The sequence below is a fragment of the Oncorhynchus masou genome, unplaced genomic scaffold, assembly GCF_036934945.1.
Source record: "Oncorhynchus masou masou isolate Uvic2021 unplaced genomic scaffold, UVic_Omas_1.1 unplaced_scaffold_2694, whole genome shotgun sequence".
Taxonomy (NCBI): Eukaryota; Metazoa; Chordata; class Actinopteri; order Salmoniformes; family Salmonidae; genus Oncorhynchus; species Oncorhynchus masou.
Window position 1 is genome coordinate 30,383 of NW_027009128.1, and position 23,853 is coordinate 54,235.

A 23,853-nucleotide genomic window follows, 5' to 3' on the forward strand; every position below is an offset into this window, starting at 1 on the left:
TCTACTGGACCAGAACAACATTCTATAGGACCAGAACAACATATACATTCTACTGGACCAGAACAATATATACATTCTATAGGACCAGAACAACATATACATTCTATAGGACCAGAACAACATTCTACAGGACCAGAACAACATATACATTCTACTGGACCAGAACAATATATACATTCTATAGGACCAGAACAATATATACATTCTATAGGACCAGAACAACATATACATTCTACTGGACCAGAATAACATATACATTCTATAGGACCAGAACAACATATACATTCTATAGGACCAGAACAACATTCTACAGGACCAGAACAACATATACATTCTACTGGACCAGAACAATATATACATTCTATAGGACCAGAACAATATATACATTCTATAGGACCAGAACAACATATACATTCTACTGGACCAGAATAACATATACATTCTACTGGACCAGAATAACATATACATTCTACTGGACCAGAACAATATATACATTCTATAGGACCAGAACAATATATACATTCTATAGGACCAGAACAACATATACATTCTACTGGACCAGAATAACATATACATTCTACTGGACCAGAACAACATATACATTCTACTGGACCAGAACAACATATACATTCTACTGGACCAGAACAACATTCTACTGGACCAGAATAACATTCTATAGGACCAGAATAACATATACATTCTATAGGACCAGAATAACATATACATTCTATAGGACCAGAACAACATATACATTCTATAGGACCAGAATAACATGTACATTCTATAGGACCAGAATAACATGTACATTCTATAGGACCAGAATAACATATACATTCTACTGGACCAGAATAACATATACATTCTACTGGACCAGAACAACATTCTATAGGACCAGAACAACATATACATTCTACTGGACCAGAACAATATATACATTCTATAGGACCAGAACAACATATACATTCTATAGGACCAGAACAACATTCTACAGGACCAGAACAACATATACATTCTACTGGACCAGAACAATATATACATTCTATAGGACCAGAACAACATATACATTCTACTGGACCAGAATAACATATACATTCTACTGGACCAGAATAACATATACATTCTACTGGACCAGAACAATATATACATTCTATAGGACCAGAACAATATATACATTCTATAGGACCAGAACAACATATACATTCTACTGGACCAGAATAACATATACATTCTACTGGACCAGAACAACATATACATTCTACTGGACCAGAACAACATATACATTCTACTGGACCAGAACAACATTCTACTGGACCAGAATAACATTCTATAGGACCAGAATAACATATACATTCTATAGGACCAGAATAACATATACATTCTATAGGACCAGAACAACATATACATTCTATAGGACCAGAATAACATGTACATTCTATAGGACCAGAATAACATGTACATTCTATAGGACCAGAATAACATATACATTCTACTGGACCAGAATAACATATACATTCTACTGGACCAGAATAACATATACATTCTACTGGACCAGAACAATATATACATTCTATAGGACCAGAACAATATATACATTCTATAGGACCAGAACAACATATACATTCTACTGGACCAGAATAACATATACATTCTACTGGACCAGAACAACATATACATTCTACTGGACCAGAACAACATATACATTCTACTGGACCAGAACAACATTCTACTGGACCAGAATAACATTCTATAGGACCAGAATAACATATACATTCTATAGGACCAGAATAACATATACATTCTATAGGACCAGAACAACATATACATTCTATAGGACCAGAATAACATGTACATTCTATAGGACCAGAATAACATGTACATTCTATAGGACCAGAATAACATGTACATTCTATAGGACCAGAATAACATATACATTCTACTGGACCAGAATAACATATACATTCTACTGGACCAGAACAACATTCTATAGGACCAGAACAACATATACATTCTACTGGACCAGAACAATATATACATTCTATAGGACCAGAACAACATATACATTCTATAGGACCAGAACAACATTCTACAGGACCAGAACAACATATACATTCTACTGGACCAGAACAATATATACATTCTATAGGACCAGAACAACATATACATTCTACTGGACCAGAATAACATATACATTCTACTGGACCAGAATAACATATACATTCTACTGGACCAGAACAATATATACATTCTATAGGACCAGAACAATATATACATTCTATAGGACCAGAACAACATATACATTCTACTGGACCAGAATAACATATACATTCTACTGGACCAGAACAACATATACATTCTACTGGACCAGAACAACATATACATTCTACTGGACCAGAACAACATTCTACTGGACCAGAATAACATTCTATAGGACCAGAATAACATATACATTCTATAGGACCAGAATAACATATACATTCTATAGGACCAGAACAACATATACATTCTATAGGACCAGAATAACATGTACATTCTATAGGACCAGAATAACATGTACATTCTATAGGACCAGAATAACATGTACATTCTATAGGACCAGAATAACATATACATTCTACTGGACCAGAATAACATATACATTCTACTGGACCAGAATAACATATACATTCTACTGGACCAGAACAACATTCTACTGGACCAGAACAACATTCTACTGGACCAGAATAACATTCTATAGGACCAGAATAACATATACATTCTATAGGACCAGAATAACATATACATTCTACTGGACCAGAACAACATTCTATAGGACCAGAACAACATATACATTCTACTGGACCAGAACAATATATACATTCTATAGGACCAGAACAACATATACATTCTATAGGACCAGAACAACATTCTACAGGACCAGAACAACATATACATTCTACTGGACCAGAACAATATATACATTCTATAGGACCAGAACAATATATACATTCTATAGGACCAGAACAACATATACATTCTACTGGACCAGAACAATATATACATTCTATAGGACCAGAATAATATATACATTCTATAGGACCAGAATAATATATACATTCTATAGGACCAGAATCACATATACATTCTACTGGACCAGAACAACATACATTCTATAGGACCAGAACAACATATACATTCTATAGGACCAGAACAATATATACATTCTATAGGACCAGAATAATATATACATTCTATAGGACCAGAATCACATATACATTCTACTGGACCAGAACAACATACATTCTATAGGACCAGAATAACATATACATTCTATAGGACCAGAATAACATGTACATTCTATAGGACCAGAATAACATGTACATTCTATAGGACCAGAATAACATGTACATTCTATAGGACCAGAATAACATGTACATTCTATAGGACCAGAATAACATGTACATTCTATAGGACCAGAATAACATGTACATTCTATAGGACCAGAATAACATGTACATTCTATAGGACCAGAATAACATATACATTCTACTGGACCAGAATAACATATACATTCTACTGGACCAGAATAACATATACATTCTACTGGACCAGAATAACATATACATTCTACTGGACCAGAATAACATATACATTCTACTGGACCAGAACAATATATACATTCTATAGGACCAGAACAACATATACATTCTATAGGACCAGAACAACATTCTACAGGACCAGAACAACATATACATTCTACTGGACCAGAACAATATATACATTCTATAGGACCAGAACAATATATACATTCTATAGGACCAGAACAACATATACATTCTACTGGACCAGAATAACATATACATTCTACTGGACCAGAATAACATATACATTCTACTGGACCAGAACAATATATACATTCTATAGGACCAGAACAATATATACATTCTATAGGACCAGAACAACATATACATTCTACTGGACCAGAATAACATATACATTCTACTGGACCAGAATAACATATACATTCTACTGGACCAGAACAATATATACATTCTATATGACCAGAACAATATATACATTCTATAGGACCAGAACAACATATACATTCTACTGGACCAGAATAACATATACATTCTACTGGACCAGAACAACATATACATTCTACTGGACCAGAACAACATATACATTCTACTGGACCAGAACAACATTCTACTGGACCAGAATAACATTCTATAGGACCAGAATAACATATACATTCTATAGGACCAGAATAACATATACATTCTATAGGACCAGAACAACATATACATTCTATAGGACCAGAATAACATGTACATTCTATAGGACCAGAATAACATGTACATTCTATAGGACCAGAATAACATATACATTCTATAGGACCAGAATAACATATACATTCTACTGGACCAGAATAACATATACATTCTACTGGACCAGAACAACATTCTATAGGACCAGAACAACATATACATTCTACTGGACCAGAATAACATTCTATAGGACCAGAATAACATATACATTCTACTGGACCAGAATAACATATACATTCTACTGGACCAGAACAACATTCTATAGGACCAGAATAACATATACATTCTACTGGACCAGAACAATATATACATTCTATAGGACCAGAACAACATATACATTCTATAGGACCAGAACAACATTCTACAGGACCAGAACAACATATTCATTCTACTGGACCAGAACAATATATACATTCTATAGGACCAGAACAATATATACATTCTATAGGACCAGAACAACATATACATTCTACTGGACCAGAATAACATATACATTCTACTGGACCAGAATAACATATACATTCTACTGGACCAGAACAATATATACATTCTATAGGACCAGAACAATATATACATTCTACTGGACCAGAACAACATTCTACTGGACCAGAATAACATTCTATAGGACCAGAATAACATATACATTCTATAGGACCAGAATAACATATACATTCTATAGGACCAGAATAACATATACATTCTATAGGACCAGAACAACATATACATTCTATAGGACCAGAATAACATATACATTCTATAGGACCAGAATAACATATACATTCTATAGGACCAGAATAACATGTACATTCTATAGGACCAGAATAACATGTACATTCTATAGGACCAGAATAACATGTACATTCTATAGGACCAGAATAACATGTACATTCTATAGGACCAGAATAACATATACATTCTATAGGACCAGAATAACATATACATTCTACTGGACCAGAATAACATATACATTCTACTGGACCAGAACAACATTCTATAGGACCAGAACAACATATACATTCTACTGGACCAGAACAATATATACATTCTACTGGACCAGAACAATATATACATTCTATAGGACCAGTACAATATATACATTCTATAGGACCAGAACAACATATACATTCTACTGGACCAGAATAACATATACATTCTACTGGACCAGAATAACATATACATTCTACTGGACCAGAACAAATATACATTCTACTGGACCAGAACAATATATACATTCTATAGGACCAGAACAATATATACATTCTATAGGACCAGAACAACATATACATTCTACTGGACCAGAATAACATATACATTCTACTGGACCAGAACAACATATACATTCTACTGGACCAGAACAACATATACATTCTACTGGACCAGAACAACATTCTACTGGACCAGAATAACATTCTATAGGACCAGAATAACATATACATTCTATAGGACCAGAATAACATATACATTCTATAGGACCAGAACAACATGTACATTCTATAGGACCAGAATAACATGTACATTCTATAGGACCAGAATAACATATACATTCTACTGGACCAGAATAACATATACATTCTACTGGACCAGAACAACATATACATTCTACTGGACCAGAACAACATTCTACTGGACCAGAACAACATTCTACTGGACCAGAATAACATTCTATAGGACCAGAATAACATATACATTCTATAGGACCAGAATAACATATACATTCTACTGGACCAGAACAACATTCTATAGGACCAGAACAACATATACATTCTACTGGACCAGAACAATATATACATTCTATAGGACCAGAACAACATATACATTCTATAGGACCAGAACAACATTCTACAGGACCAGAACAACATATACATTCTACTGGACCAGAACAATATATACATTCTACTGGACCAGAACAATATATACATTCTATAGGACCAGAACAATATATACATTCTATAGGACCAGAACAACATATACATTCTACTGGACCAGAATAACATATACATTCTACTGGACCAGAATAACATATACATTCTACTGGACCAGAACAACATATACATTCTACTGGACCAGAACAACATATACATTCTACTGGACCAGAACAACATTCTACTGGACCAGAATAACAGTCTATAGGACCAGAATAACATATACATTCTATAGGACCAGAATAACATATACATTCTACTGGACCAGAACAACATTCTACTGGACCAGAACAACATATACATTCTACTGGACCAGAACAATATATACATTCTATAGGACCAGAACAACATATACATTCTATAGGACCAGAACAACATTCTACAGGACCAGAACAACATATACATTCTACTGGACCAGAACAATATATACATTCTATAGGACCAGAACAACATATACATTCTACTGGACCAGAACAACATTCTATAGGACCAGAACAACATATACATTCTACTGGACCAGAACAACATTCTACAGGACCAGAACAACATATACATTCTACTGGACCAGAACAATATATACATTCTATAGGACCAGAATAATATATACATTCTATAGGACCAGAATAATATATACATTCTATAGGACCAGAATCACATATACATTCTACTGGACCAGAACAACATACATTCTATAGGACCAGAATAACATATACATTCTATAGGACCAGAACAACATATACATTCTATAGGACCAGAACAACATTCTACAGGACCAGAACAACATATACATTCTCCTGGACCAGAATAACATATACATTCTACTGGACCAGAACAACATATACATTCTACTGGACCAGAACAACATTCTACTGGACCAGAACAACATTCTACTGGACCTGAATAACATTCTATAGGACCAGAATAACATATACATTCTATAGGACCAGAATAACATATACATTCTACTGGACCAGAACAACATTCTATAGGACCAGAACAACATATACATTCTACTGGACCAGAACAATATATACATTCTGTAGGACCAGAACAACATATACATTCTATAGGACCAGAACAACATTCTACAGGACCAGAACAACATATACATTCTACTGGACCAGAACAATATATACATTCTATAGGACCAGAACAATATATACATTCTATAGGACCAGAACAACATATACATTCTACTGGACCAGAACAATATATACATTCTATAGGACCAGAATAATATATACATTCTATAGGACCAGAATAATATATACATTCTATAGGACCAGAATCACATATACATTCTACTGGACCAGAACAACATACATTCTATAGGACCAGAATAACATATACATTCTATAGGACCAGAATAACATGTACATTCTATAGGACCAGAATAACATGTACATTCTATAGGACCAGAATAACATGTACATTCTATAGGACCAGAATAACATGTACATTCTATAGGACCAGAATAACATGTACATTCTATAGGACCAGAATAACATATACATTCTACTGGACCAGAATAACATATACATTCTACTGGACCAGAATAACATATACATTCTACTGGACCAGAATAACATATACATTCTACTGGACCAGAATAACATATACATTCTACTGGACCAGAACAATATATACATTCTATAGGACCAGAACAACATATACATTCTATAGGACCAGAACAACATTCTACAGGACCAGAACAACATATACATTCTACTGGACCAGAACAATATATACATTCTATAGGACCAGAACAATATATACATTCTATAGGACCAGAACAACATATACATTCTACTGGACCAGAATAACATATACATTCTACTGGACCAGAATAACATATACATTCTACTGGACCAGAACAATATATACATTCTATAGGACCAGAACAATATATACATTCTATAGGACCAGAACAACATATACATTCTACTGGACCAGAATAACATATACATTCTACTGGACCAGAATAACATATACATTCTACTGGACCAGAACAATATATACATTCTATAGGACCAGAACAATATATACATTCTATAGGACCAGAACAACATATACATTCTACTGGACCAGAATAACATATACATTCTACTGGACCAGAACAACATATACATTCTACTGGACCAGAACAACATATACATTCTACTGGACCAGAACAACATTCTACTGGACCAGAATAACATTCTATAGGACCAGAATAACATATACATTCTATAGGACCAGAATAACATATACATTCTATAGGACCAGAACAACATATACATTCTATAGGACCAGAATAACATGTACATTCTATAGGACCAGAATAACATGTACATTCTATAGGACCAGAATAACATATACATTCTATAGGACCAGAATAACATATACATTCTACTGGACCAGAATAACATATACATTCTACTGGACCAGAACAACATTCTATAGGACCAGAACAACATATACATTCTACTGGACCAGAATAACATTCTATAGGACCAGAATAACATATACATTCTACTGGACCAGAATAACATATACATTCTACTGGACCAGAACAACATTCTATAGGACCAGAATAACATATACATTCTACTGGACCAGAACAATATATACATTCTATAGGACCAGAACAACATATACATTCTATAGGACCAGAACAACATTCTACAGGACCAGAACAACATATACATTCTACTGGACCAGAACAATATATACATTCTATAGGACCAGAACAATATATACATTCTATAGGACCAGAACAACATATACATTCTACTGACCAGAATAACATATACATTCTACTGGACCAGAATAACATATACATTCTACTGGACCAGAACAATATATACATTCTATAGGACCAGAACAATATATACATTCTATAGGACCAGAACAACATATACATTCTACTGGACCAGAATAACATATACATTCTACTGGACCAGAACAACATATACATTCTACTGGACCAGAACAACATATACATTCTACTGGACCAGAACAACATTCTACTGGACCAGAATAACATTCTATAGGACCAGAATAACATATACATTCTATAGGACCAGAATAACATATACATTCTATAGGACCAGAATAACATATACATTCTATAGGACCAGAACAACATATACATTCTATAGGACCAGAATAACATGTACATTCTATAGGACCAGAATAACATGTACATTCTATAGGACCAGAATAACATATACATTCTATAGGACCAGAATAACATATACATTCTACTGGACCAGAATAACATATACATTCTACTGGACCAGAACAACATTCTATAGGACCAGAACAACATATACATTCTACTGGACCAGAACAATATATACATTCTATAGGACCAGTACAATATATACATTCTATAGGACCAGAACAACATATACATTCTACTGGACCAGAATAACATATACATTCTACTGGACCAGAATAACATATACATTCTACTGGACCAGAACAATATATACATTCTACTGGACCAGAACAATATATACATTCTATAGGACCAGAACAATATATACATTCTATAGGACCAGAACAACATATACATTCTACTGGACCAGAATAACATATACATTCTACTGGACCAGAACAACATATACATTCTACTGGACCAGAACAACATATACATTCTACTGGACCAGAACAACATTCTACTGGACCAGAATAACATTCTATAGGACCAGAATAACATATACATTCTATAGGACCAGAATAACATATACATTCTATAGGACCAGAACAACATGTACATTCTATAGGACCAGAATAACATGTACATTCTATAGGACCAGAATAACATATACATTCTACTGGACCAGAATAACATATACATTCTACTGGACCAGAACAACATATACATTCTACTGGACCAGAACAACATTCTACTGGACCAGAACAACATTCTACTGGACCAGAATAACATTCTATAGGACCAGAATAACATATACATTCTATAGGACCAGAATAACATATACATTCTACTGGACCAGAACAACATTCTATAGGACCAGAACAACATATACATTCTACTGGACCAGAACAATATATACATTCTATAGGACCAGAACAACATATACATTCTATAGGACCAGAACAACATTCTACAGGACCAGAACAACATATACATTCTACTGGACCAGAACAATATATACATTCTACTGGACCAGAACAATATATACATTCTATAGGACCAGAACAATATATACATTCTATAGGACCAGAACAACATATACATTCTACTGACCAGAATAACATATACATTCTACTGGACCAGAATAACATATACATTCTACTGACCAGAACAACATATACATTCTACTGGACCAGAACAACATTCTACTGGACCAGAATAACATTCTATAGGACCAGAATAACATATACATTCTATAGGACCAGAATAACATATACATTCTACTGGACCAGAACAACATTCTATAGGACCAGAACAACATATACATTCTACTGGACCAGAACAATATATACATTCTATAGGACCAGAACAACATATACATTCTATAGGACCAGAACAACATTCTACAGGACCAGAACAACATATACATTCTACTGGACCAGAACAATATATACATTCTATAGGACCAGAACAACATATACATTCTACTGGACCAGAACAACATTCTATAGGACCAGAACAACATATACATTCTACTGGACCAGAACAACATTCTACAGGACCAGAACAACATATACATTCTACTGGACCAGAACAATATATACATTCTATAGGACCAGAATAATATATACATTCTATAGGACCAGAATAATATATACATTCTATAGGACCAGAATCACATATACATTCTACTGGACCAGAACAACATACATTCTATAGGACCAGAATAACATATACATTCTATAGGACCAGAACAACATATACATTCTATAGGACCAGAACAACATTCTACAGGACCAGAACAACATATACATTCTCCTGGACCAGAATAACATATACATTCTACTGGACCAGAACAACATATACATTCTACTGGACCAGAACAACATTCTACTGACCAGAACAACATTCTACTGGACCTGAATAACATTCTATAGGACCAGAATAACATATACATTCTATAGGACCAGAATAACATATACATTCTACTGGACCAGAACAACATTCTATAGGACCAGAACAACATATACATTCTACTGGACCAGAACAATATATACATTCTGTAGGACCAGAACAACATATACATTCTATAGGACCAGAACAACATTCTACAGGACCAGAACAACATATACATTCTACTGGACCAGAACAATATATACATTCTATAGGACCAGAACAATATATACATTCTATAGGACCAGAACAACATATACATTCTATAGGACCAGAATAATATATACATTCTATAGGACCAGAATAATATATACATTCTATAGGACCAGAATAACATATACATTCTATAGGACCAGAATAACATGTACATTCTATAGGACCAGAATAACATGTACATTCTATAGGACCAGAATAACATGTACATTCTATAGGACCAGAATAACATGTACATTCTATAGGACCAGAATAACATGTACATTCTATAGGACCAGAATAACATATACATTCTACTGGACCAGAATAACATATACATTCTACTGGACCAGAATAACATATACATTCTACTGGACCAGAATAACATATACATTCTACTGGACCAGAATAACATATACATTCTACTGGACCAGAACAATATATACATTCTATAGGACCAGAACAACATATACATTCTATAGGACCAGAACAACATTCTACAGGACCAGAACAACATATACATTCTACTGGACCAGAACAATATATACATTCTATAGGACCAGAACAATATATACATTCTATAGGACCAGAACAACATATACATTCTACTGGACCAGAATAACATATACATTCTACTGGACCAGAATAACATATACATTCTACTGGACCAGAACAATATATACATTCTATAGGACCAGAACAATATATACATTCTATAGGACCAGAACAACATATACATTCTACTGGACCAGAATAACATATACATTCTACTGGACCAGAATAACATATACATTCTACTGGACCAGAACAATATATACATTCTATAGGACCAGAACAATATATACATTCTATAGGACCAGAACAACATATACATTCTACTGGACCAGAATAACATATACATTCTACTGGACCAGAACAACATATACATTCTACTGGACCAGAACAACATATACATTCTACTGGACCAGAACAACATTCTACTGGACCAGAATAACATTCTATAGGACCAGAATAACATATACATTCTATAGGACCAGAATAACATATACATTCTATAGGACCAGAACAACATATACATTCTATAGGACCAGAATAACATGTACATTCTATAGGACCAGAATAACATGTACATTCTATAGGACCAGAATAACATATACATTCTATAGGACCAGAACAACATATACATTCTACTGGACCAGAACAATATATACATTCTATAGGACCAGAACAACATATACATTCTATAGGACCAGAACAACATTCTACAGGACCAGAACAACATATACATTCTACTGGACCAGAACAATATATACATTCTATAGGACCAGAACAACATATACATTCTACTGGACCAGAACAACATTCTATAGGACCAGAACAACATATACATTCTACTGGACCAGAACAACATTCTACAGGACCAGAACAACATATACATTCTACTGGACCAGAACAATATATACATTCTATAGGACCAGAATAATATATACATTCTATAGGACCAGAATAATATATACATTCTATAGGACCAGAATCACATATACATTCTACTGGACCAGAACAACATACATTCTATAGGACCAGAATAACATATACATTCTATAGGACCAGAACAACATATACATTCTATAGGACCAGAACAACATTCTACAGGACCAGAACAACATATACATTCTCCTGGACCAGAATAACATATACATTCTACTGGACCAGAACAACATATACATTCTACTGGACCAGAACAACATTCTACTGGACCAGAACAACATTCTACTGGACCTGAATAACATTCTATAGGACCAGAATAACATATACATTCTATAGGACCAGAATAACATATACATTCTACTGGACCAGAACAACATTCTATAGGACCAGAACAACATATACATTCTACTGGACCAGAACAATATATACATTCTGTAGGACCAGAACAACATATACATTCTATAGGACCAGAACAACATTCTACAGGACCAGAACAACATATACATTCTACTGGACCAGAACAATATATACATTCTATAGGACCAGAACAATATATACATTCTATAGGACCAGAACAACATATACATTCTATAGGACCAGAATAATATATACATTCTATAGGACCAGAATAATATATACATTCTATAGGACCAGAATAACATATACATTCTATAGGACCAGAATAACATGTACATTCTATAGGACCAGAATAACATGTACATTCTATAGGACCAGAATAACATGTACATTCTATAGGACCAGAATAACATGTACATTCTATAGGACCAGAATAACATGTACATTCTATAGGACCAGAATAACATATACATTCTACTGGACCAGAATAACATATACATTCTACTGGACCAGAATAACATATACATTCTACTGGACCAGAATAACATATACATTCTACTGGACCAGAATAACATATACATTCTACTGGACCAGAACAATATATACATTCTATAGGACCAGAACAACATATACATTCTATAGGACCAGAACAACATTCTACAGGACCAGAACAACATATACATTCTACTGGACCAGAACAATATATACATTCTATAGGACCAGAACAATATATACATTCTATAGGACCAGAACAACATATACATTCTACTGGACCAGAATAACATATACATTCTACTGGACCAGAATAACATATACATTCTACTGGACCAGAACAATATATACATTCTATAGGACCAGAACAATATATACATTCTATAGGACCAGAACAACATATACATTCTACTGGACCAGAATAACATATACATTCTACTGGACCAGAATAACATATACATTCTACTGGACCAGAACAATATATACATTCTATAGGACCAGAACAATATATACATTCTATAGGACCAGAACAACATATACATTCTACTGGACCAGAATAACATATACATTCTACTGGACCAGAACAACATATACATTCTACTGGACCAGAACAACATATACATTCTACTGGACCAGAACAACATTCTACTGGACCAGAATAACATTCTATAGGACCAGAATAACATATACATTCTATAGGACCAGAATAACATATACATTCTATAGGACCAGAACAACATATACATTCTATAGGACCAGAATAACATGTACATTCTATAGGACCAGAATAACATGTACATTCTATAGGACCAGAATAACATATACATTCTATAGGACCAGAATAACATATACATTCTACTGGACCAGAATAACATATACATTCTACTGGACCAGAACAACATTCTATAGGACCAGAACAACATATACATTCTACTGGACCAGAATAACATTCTATAGGACCAGAATAACATATACATTCTACTGGACCAGAATAACATATACATTCTACTGGACCAGAACAACATTCTATAGGACCAGAATAACATATACATTCTACTGACCAGAACAATATATACATTCTATAGGACCAGAACAACATATACATTCTATAGGACCAGAACAACATTCTACAGGACCAGAACAACATATACATTCTACTGGACCAGAACAATATATACATTCTATAGGACCAGAACAATATATACATTCTATAGGACCAGAACAACATATACATTCTACTGGACCAGAATAACATATACATTCTACTGGACCAGAATAACATATACATTCTACTGGACCAGAACAATATATACATTCTATAGGACCAGAACAATATATACATTCTATAGGACCAGAACAACATATACATTCTACTGGACCAGAATAACATATACATTCTACTGGACCAGAACAACATATACATTCTACTGGACCAGAACAACATATACATTCTACTGGACCAGAACAACATTCTACTGGACCAGAATAACATTCTATAGGACCAGAATAACATATACATTCTATAGGACCAGAATAACATATACATTCTATAGGACCAGAATAACATATACATTCTATAGGACCAGAACAACATATACATTCTATAGGACCAGAATAACATGTACATTCTATAGGACCAGAATAACATGTACATTCTATAGGACCAGAATAACATATACATTCTATAGGACCAGAATAACATATACATTCTACTGGACCAGAATAACATATACATTCTACTGGACCAGAACAACATTCTATAGGACCAGAACAACATATACATTCTACTGGACCAGAACAATATATACATTCTATAGGACCAGTACTATATATACATTCTATAGGACCAGCACAACATATACATTCTACTGGACCAGAATAACATATACATTCTACTGGACCAGAATAACATATACATTCTACTGGACCAGAACAATATATACATTCTACTGGACCAGAACAATATATACATTCTATAGGACCAGAACAATATATACATTCTATAGGACCAGAACAACATATACATTCTACTGGACCAGAATAACATATACATTCTACTGGACCAGAACAACATATACATTCTACTGGACCAGAACAACATATACATTCTACTGGACCAGAACAACATTCTACTGGACCAGAATAACATTCTATAGGACCAGAATAACATATACATTCTATAGGACCAGAATAACATATACATTCTATAGGACCAGAACAACATGTACATTCTATAGGACCAGAATAACATGTACATTCTATAGGACCAGAATAACATATACATTCTACTGGACCAGAATAACATATACATTCTACTGGACCAGAACAACATATACATTCTACTGGACCAGAACAACATTCTACTGGACCAGAACAACATTCTACTGGACCAGAATAACATTCTATAGGACCAGAATAACATATACATTCTATAGGACCAGAATAACATATACATTCTACTGGACCAGAACAACATTCTATAGGACCAGAACAACATATACATTCTACTGGACCAGAACAATATATACATTCTATAGGACCAGAACAACATATACATTCTATAGGACCAGAACAACATTCTACAGGACCAGAACAACATATACATTCTACTGGACCAGAACAATATATACATTCTACTGGACCAGAACAATATATACATTCTATAGGACCAGAACAATATATACATTCTATAGGACCAGAACAACATATACATTCTACTGGACCAGAATAACATATACATTCTACTGGACCAGAATAACATATACATTCTACTGGACCAGAACAACATATACATTCTACTGACCAGAACAACATTCTACTGGACCAGAATAACATTCTATAGGACCAGAATAACATATACATTCTATAGGACCAGAATAACATATACATTCTACTGGACCAGAACAACATTCTATAGGACCAGAACAACATATACATTCTACTGGACCAGAACAATATATACATTCTATAGGACCAGAACAACATATACATTCTATAGGACCAGAACAACATTCTACAGGACCAGAACAACATATACATTCTACTGGACCAGAACAATATATACATTCTATAGGACCAGAACAACATATACATTCTACTGGACCAGAACAACATTCTATAGGACCAGAACAACATATACATTCTACTGGACCAGAACAACATTCTACAGGACCAGAACAACATATACATTCTACTGGACCAGAACAACATTCTATAGGACCAGAACAACATATACATTCTACTGGACCAGAACAACATATACATGTAGAATAATAAGGAAGACATCAAAATGAAATAACACATATGGAACGAGGCACTAGTGTCGTGGTGGTGATTGTTGTTTAAGGAGGCCTTGGCCCCAGAGGCCCCAGGAGGACCAGAGGAAAGCCTGGCCAGGTGTGTGTCTGTCAGTGAGAGGAAGTAAGCAGAGGGGTCAGAGAGAGGGTGTGTCGGTGAGGAGAGGGGTCAGAGAGAGGGTGACTACTGCTCGTAGGAACACACACACACCAGCTGGAGAGATGTTTGAACACAGATGTGGATAATTGGAGAAACATGCACACACACACCTTCTATAACTTTCTAGCTGGTTTGGAATGACCTAGCAGATTGTAGCAGAAGATATAGACTTGTAATGGAACAGAACCCATCCTGGCTGGATAGGATAGTTTGGCTTGGTTCAGCCACCACACACACACACACACACACACACACACACACACACACACACTGCCTGTCTCTCCCAGTGGACATATCTGACTAGGAAACACCGTACAGCTGAAATCCACCTCTCGGACACAAATATTGTTTGAGTCCCAACGGCACCCCTCTTCCCTCTATAGTGCACTACTTAGGGGAAGAGGGTGCTGTTTGGGACAGCCGTAGATATTATCCCTGAAGTACTGCACTATAAAGGGAAGAGGGTGCTGTTTGGGACAGCCATATATATTATCTCTGAAGTACTGCACTACTTAGGGAAGAGGGTGCTGTTTGGGACAGCCATATATATTATCCCTGAAGTAGTACACTATATAGGGAAGAGGGTGCTGTTTGGGACAGCCGTAGATATTATCCCTGAAGTACTGCACTACTTAGGGGAAGAGGGTGCTGTTTGGGACAGCCATATATATTATCCCTGAAGTAGTACACTATATAGGGAAGAGGGTGCTGTTTGGGACAGCCATATATATTATCTCTGAAGTAGTGCACTATATAGGGAAGAGGGTGCTGTTTGGGACAGCCATATATATTATCCCTGAAGTACTGCACTACTTAGGGAAGAGGGTGCTGTTTGGGAAAGCCATAGATATTATGCCTGAAGTACTGCACTACTTAGGAAGAGGGTGCTGTTTGGGAAAGCCATAGATATTATGCCTGAAGTACTGCACTACTTAGGGAAGAGGGTGCTGTTTGGGACAGCCATAGATATTATCCCTGAAGTAGTGCACTACTTAGGGAAGAGGGTGCTGTTTGGGACAGCCATAGATATTATCCCTGAAGTACTGCACTACTTAGGGAAGAGGGTGCTGTTTGGGACAGGCATAGATATTATCCCTGAAGTACTGCACTATATTGGGAAGAGGGTGCTGTTTGGGACAGCCATATATATTATCCCTGAAGTACTGCACTACTTAGGGAAGAGGGTGCTGTTTGGGACAGCCTTAGATATTATCCCTGAAGTACTGCACTACTTAGGGAAGAGGGTGCTGTTTGGGGCAGCCATATATATATATATATTATCCCTGAAGTACTGCACTACTTAGGGAAGAGGGTGCTGTTTTGGGACAGCCATATATATTATCTCTGAAGTACTGCACTACTTAGGGAAGAGGGTGCTGTTTGGGACAGCCATATATATTATCTCTGAAGTACTGCACTACTTAGGGAAGAGGGTGCTGTTTGGGACAGCCATATATATTATCTCTGAAGTACTGCACTACTTAGGGAAGAGGGTGCTGTTTGGGGCAGCCATATATATATATATATTATCCCTGAAGTACTGCACTACTTAGGGAAGAGGGTGCTGTTTGGGACAGTCATAGATATTATCCCTGAAGTACTGCACTACTTAGGAAGAGGGTGCTGTTTGGGACAGCCATATATATTATCCCTGAAGTACTGCACTACTTAGGGAAGAGGGTGCTGTTTGGGACAGCCATATATATTCTCCCTGAAGTACTGCACTACTTAGGGAAGAGGGTGCTGTTTGGGACAGCCATAGATATTATCCCTGAAGTAGTACACTATATAGGGAAGAGGGTGCTGTTTGGGACAGCTATAGATATTATCCCTGAAGTAGTACACTACTTAGGGAAGAGGGTGCTGTTTGGGGCCATATATATATATATATATATATATATATATATATATATATATATATATATATATATATATATATTATCTCTGAAGTACTGCACTACTTAGGGAAGAGGGTGCTGTTTGGGACAGTCATAGATATTATCCCTGAAGTACTGCACTACTTAGGGAAGAGGGTGCTGTTTGGGACAGCCATATATATTATCCCTGAAGTACTGCACTACTTAGGGAAGAGGGTGCTGTTTGGGACAGCCATAGATATTATCCCTGAAGTAGTACACTATATAGGGAAGAGGGTGCTGTTTGGGACAGCTATAGATATTATCCCTGAAGTAGTACACTACTTAGGGAAGAGGGTGCTGTTTGGGGCAGCCATATATATATATATATATTATCTCTGAAGTACTGCACTACTTAGGGAAGAGGGTGCTGTTTGGGACAGCCATAGATATTATCCCTGAAGTACTGCACTACTTAGGGAAGAGGGTGCTGTTTGGGACAGCCATATATATTATCCCTGAAGTACTGCACTACTTAGGGAAGAGGGTGCTGTTTGGGACAGCCATATATATTATCCCTGAAGTACTGCACTACTTAGGGAAGAGGGTGCTGTTTGGGACAGCCATATATATTATCCCTGAAGTACTGCACTACTTAGGGAAGAGGGTGCTGTTTGGGACAGCCATATATATTATCCCTGAAGTACTGCACTATATAGGGAAGAGGGTGCTGTTTGGGACAGCCATAGATATTATCCCTGAAGTATTGCACTACTTAGGGAAGAGGGTGCTGTTTGGGACAGCCATAGATATTATCCCTGAAGTACTGCACTACTTGGGAAGAGGGTGCTGTTTGGGACAGCCATATATATTATCCCTGAAGTACTGCACTATATAGGGAAGAGGGTGCTGTTTGGGACAGCCATATATATTATCCCTGAAGTACTGCACTATATAGGAAGAGGGTGCTGTTTGGGACAGCCATATATATTATCCCTGAAGTACTGCACTACTTAGGGAAGAGGGTGCTGTTTGGGACAGCCATAGATATTATCCCTGAAGTACTGCACTACTTAGGGAAGAGGGTGCTGTTTGGGACAGCCATAGATATTATCCCTGATGTAGTGCACTACTTAGGGAAGAGGGTGCTGTTTGGGACAGCCATATATTATCCCTGAAGTAGTACACTATATAGGGAAGAGGGTGCTGTTTGGGACAGCCATAGATATTATCCCTGAAGTAGTACACTATATAGGGAAGAGGGTGCTGTTTGGGACAGCCATATATATTATCCCTGAAGTAGTACACTATATAGGGAAGAGGGTGCTGTTTGGGACAGCCATAGATATTATCCCTGAAGTACTGCACTACTTAGGGAAGAGGGTGCTGTTTGGGACAGCCATATATATTATCTCTGAAGTACTGCACTATATAGGGAAGAGGGTGCTGTTTGGGACAGCCATATATATTATCTCTGAAGTAGTGCACTATATAGGGAAGAGGGTGCTGTTGGGGAAAGCCATATATATTATCCCTGAAGTAGTACACTATATAGGGAAGAGGGTGCTGTTTGGGAAAGCCATATATATTATCCCTGAAGTAGTACACTATATAGGGAAGAGGGTGCTGTTTGGGAAAGCCATATATATTATCCCTGAAGTAGTACACTATATAGGGAAGAGGGTGCTGTTTGGGAAAGCCATATATATTATCCCTGAAGTAGTACACTATAAGGGAAGAGGGTGCTGTTTGGGACAGCCATAGATATTATCCCTGAAGTAGTACACTATAAAGGGAAGAGGGTGCTGTTTGGGACAGCCATAGATATTATCCCTGAAGTAGTACACTATAAAGGGAAGAGGGTGCTGTTTGGGACAGCCATAGATATTATCCCTGAAGTAGTGCACTATATAGGGAAGAGGGTGTTGTTTGGGACAGCCATAGATATTATGCCTGAAGTTTCCTGCTTTTTGGATCTGAAATGGAACCAAGTCTGGATCTAACATTTAACATTCATTTTGTTTTTATTTCACCTTTTATTTAACCAGGTAGACCAGGTCACCTTTTATTTAACCAGGTAGACCAGATCACCTTTGTTTAACCAGGTAGACCAGGTCCCCTTTATTTAACCAGGTAGACCAGATCACCTTTATTTAACCAGGTAGACCAGATCGCCTTTATTTAACCAGGTAGACCAGGTCACCTTTTATTTAACCAGGTAGACCAGATCACCTTTGTTTAACCAGGTAGACCAGGTCCCCTTTATTTAACCAGGTAGACCAGATCACCTTTATTTAACCAGGTAGACCAGATCGCCTTTATTTAACCAGGTAGACCAGATCACCTTTATTTAACCAGGTAGACCAGATCACCTTTATTTAACCAGGTAGACCAGATCACCTTTATTTAACCAGGTAGACCAGATCACCTTTATTTAACCAGGTAGGCCAGATCACCTTTATTTAACCAGGTAGACCAGATCACCGTTATTTAAGCAGGTAGACCAGATCACCTTTATTTAACCAGGTAGACCAGATCACCTTTATTTAACCAGGTAGACCAGATCACCTTTATTTAACCAGGTAGACCAGATCACCTTTATTTAACCAGGTAGGCCATATCACCTTTATTTAACCAGGTAGACCAGATCACCTTTATTTAACCAGGTAGACCAGATCACCTTATTTAACCAGGTAGACCAGATCACCTTTATTTAACCAGGTAGACCAGATCACCTTTATTTAACCAGGTAGACCAGATCACCTTTATTTAACCAGGTAGACCAGATCACCTTTATTTAACCAGGTAGACCAGGTCACCTTTATTTAACCAGGTAGGCCAGGTGAGAACAAGTTCTCATTTACAACTGTGACCTGGCCAATATAAAGCAACCTACTGCGACACAAACAACAACACAGAGTTACACATGGAATAAACAAACATACAGTCAATAATACAGTAGAGAAAGTCTATATACAGTGTGTGCAAATGAGGTAAGATTAGGGAGGTGAGGCAATAAATAGGCCATAGTGGTGAAATAATTACCATTGAGCAATTAAACACTGGAGTGATAGATGTGCAGAAGATGAATGTTCAAGTATAGATACTGGGGTGCAAAGGAGCAAAATAAATATATATAATAACGGTATGGGGATGAGGTAGTTGGATGGGCTGTTTACAGATGGGCTATGTACATGTGCAGTGATCTGTGAGCTGCTCTGACAGCCAAGGCTTAAAGTTAGTGAGGGAGATGTGCGTCTCCAGCTTCAGTGATTTTTGTAGTTTGTTCCAGTCATTGGAAGCAGAGAACTGGAAGGAAAGGCGACCAAAGGAGGAATTGGCTTTGGGGATGACCAGTGAAATATATCTGCTGGAGTGCGTGCTGTGTGGGTGCTGCTATGGTGACCAGTGAGCTGAGATAAGGCAGGGTCTTTTACCTAGCAAAGACTTGTAGATGACCTGGAGCCAGTGGGTTTGGCGACAAGTATGAACCGAGGGCCAGCCATCAAGAGCATACAGCGTAATTGCGAAGGTGTAAACTTGGCAGTAGAAAATCTTAACAGTATATTTGACCTCTGAGCCGTCTCCAACTTCAGGATTTTACAGCATCAGCCGCGGCTGCAGCCTCTCTGCCAGATGGACAATGATAACCTGCCAGATGGACAAGACTGGACATGTTGCTGCTTCAGCACTTTAAACAAGATCTGATTTCTCAGTAATACTCTGCCAGATGGACAAGACTGGACATGTTGCTGCTTCAGCACTTTAAACAAGATCTGATTTCTCAGTAATATTCTGCTACAGATGGACAAGACTGGACATGTTGCTGCTTCAGCACTTTAAACAAGATCTGATTTCTCAGTAATATTCTGCCAGATGGACAAGACTGGACATGTTGCTGCTTCAACACTTTAAACAAGATCTGATTTCTCAGTAATACTCTGCCAGATGGACAAGACTGGACATGTTGCTGCTTCAGCACTTTAAACAAGATCTGATTTCTCAGTAATACTCTGCCAGATGGACAAGACTGGACATGTTGCTGCTTCAACACTTTAAACAAGATCTGATTTCTCAGTAATATTCTGCCAGATGGACAAGACTGGACATGTTGCTGCTTCAACACTTTAAACAAGATCTGATTTCAGTAATACTCTGCCAGATGGACAAGACTGGACATGTTGCTGCTTCAGCACTTTAAACAAGATCTGATTTCTCAGTAATACTCTGTTCACTATAACTAAGCATTTCAACACAACAGACATGTTCCAAATCATGTAGCTAACCACGCTGGGCCTGTCGCTGGGCCTGTCGCTGGGCCTGTCGCTGGGCCTGTCGCTGGGCCTGTCGCCTGGGCCTGTCGCCTGGGCCTGTCGCCTGGGCCTGTCGCCTGGGCCTGTCGCCTGGGCCTGTCGCCTGGGCCTGTCGCCGGGCCCTGGGCCTGTCGCCGGGCCTACGGTTGAGAAGGAGGTGAGGATATAGGAAGTGAGGAGATGCGGGCGAGGAATATTGTAAAGGCTCATTGAGAGAGCACATGTCTCACCATAGGAAGACATGCCAGGTCTCCCTTCTGACCTCAATGAGACTTCCTGGTTCAATACAGGTTCAAAACAACCATCGAACTTCCTGTCGTTCTGCTCTTAAACGACAATCGTGCACAATACGTAACTGAACGAAGTACAAGGATT

The 23,853-nt window shown here is 36.8% G+C and overlaps 1 protein-coding gene across 1 annotated transcript in view; it reads left to right on the plus strand.

Annotated features, from left to right (window-relative positions):
* Positions 1–23,635, plus strand: part of LOC135533832 (CD82 antigen-like) — a gene marked incomplete at its 3' end in the record, with an annotated part of 46,415 nt that extends 22,780 nt beyond the window's left edge. The window contains exon 5 of the mRNA XM_064961046.1: positions 23,447–23,635. Coding sequence (XP_064817118.1) covers positions 23,447–23,635 — 189 coding nt within the window. The remainder of the gene's footprint in view (positions 1–23,446) is intronic.
* Between the last annotated feature and the right edge of the window lie 218 nt (positions 23,636–23,853).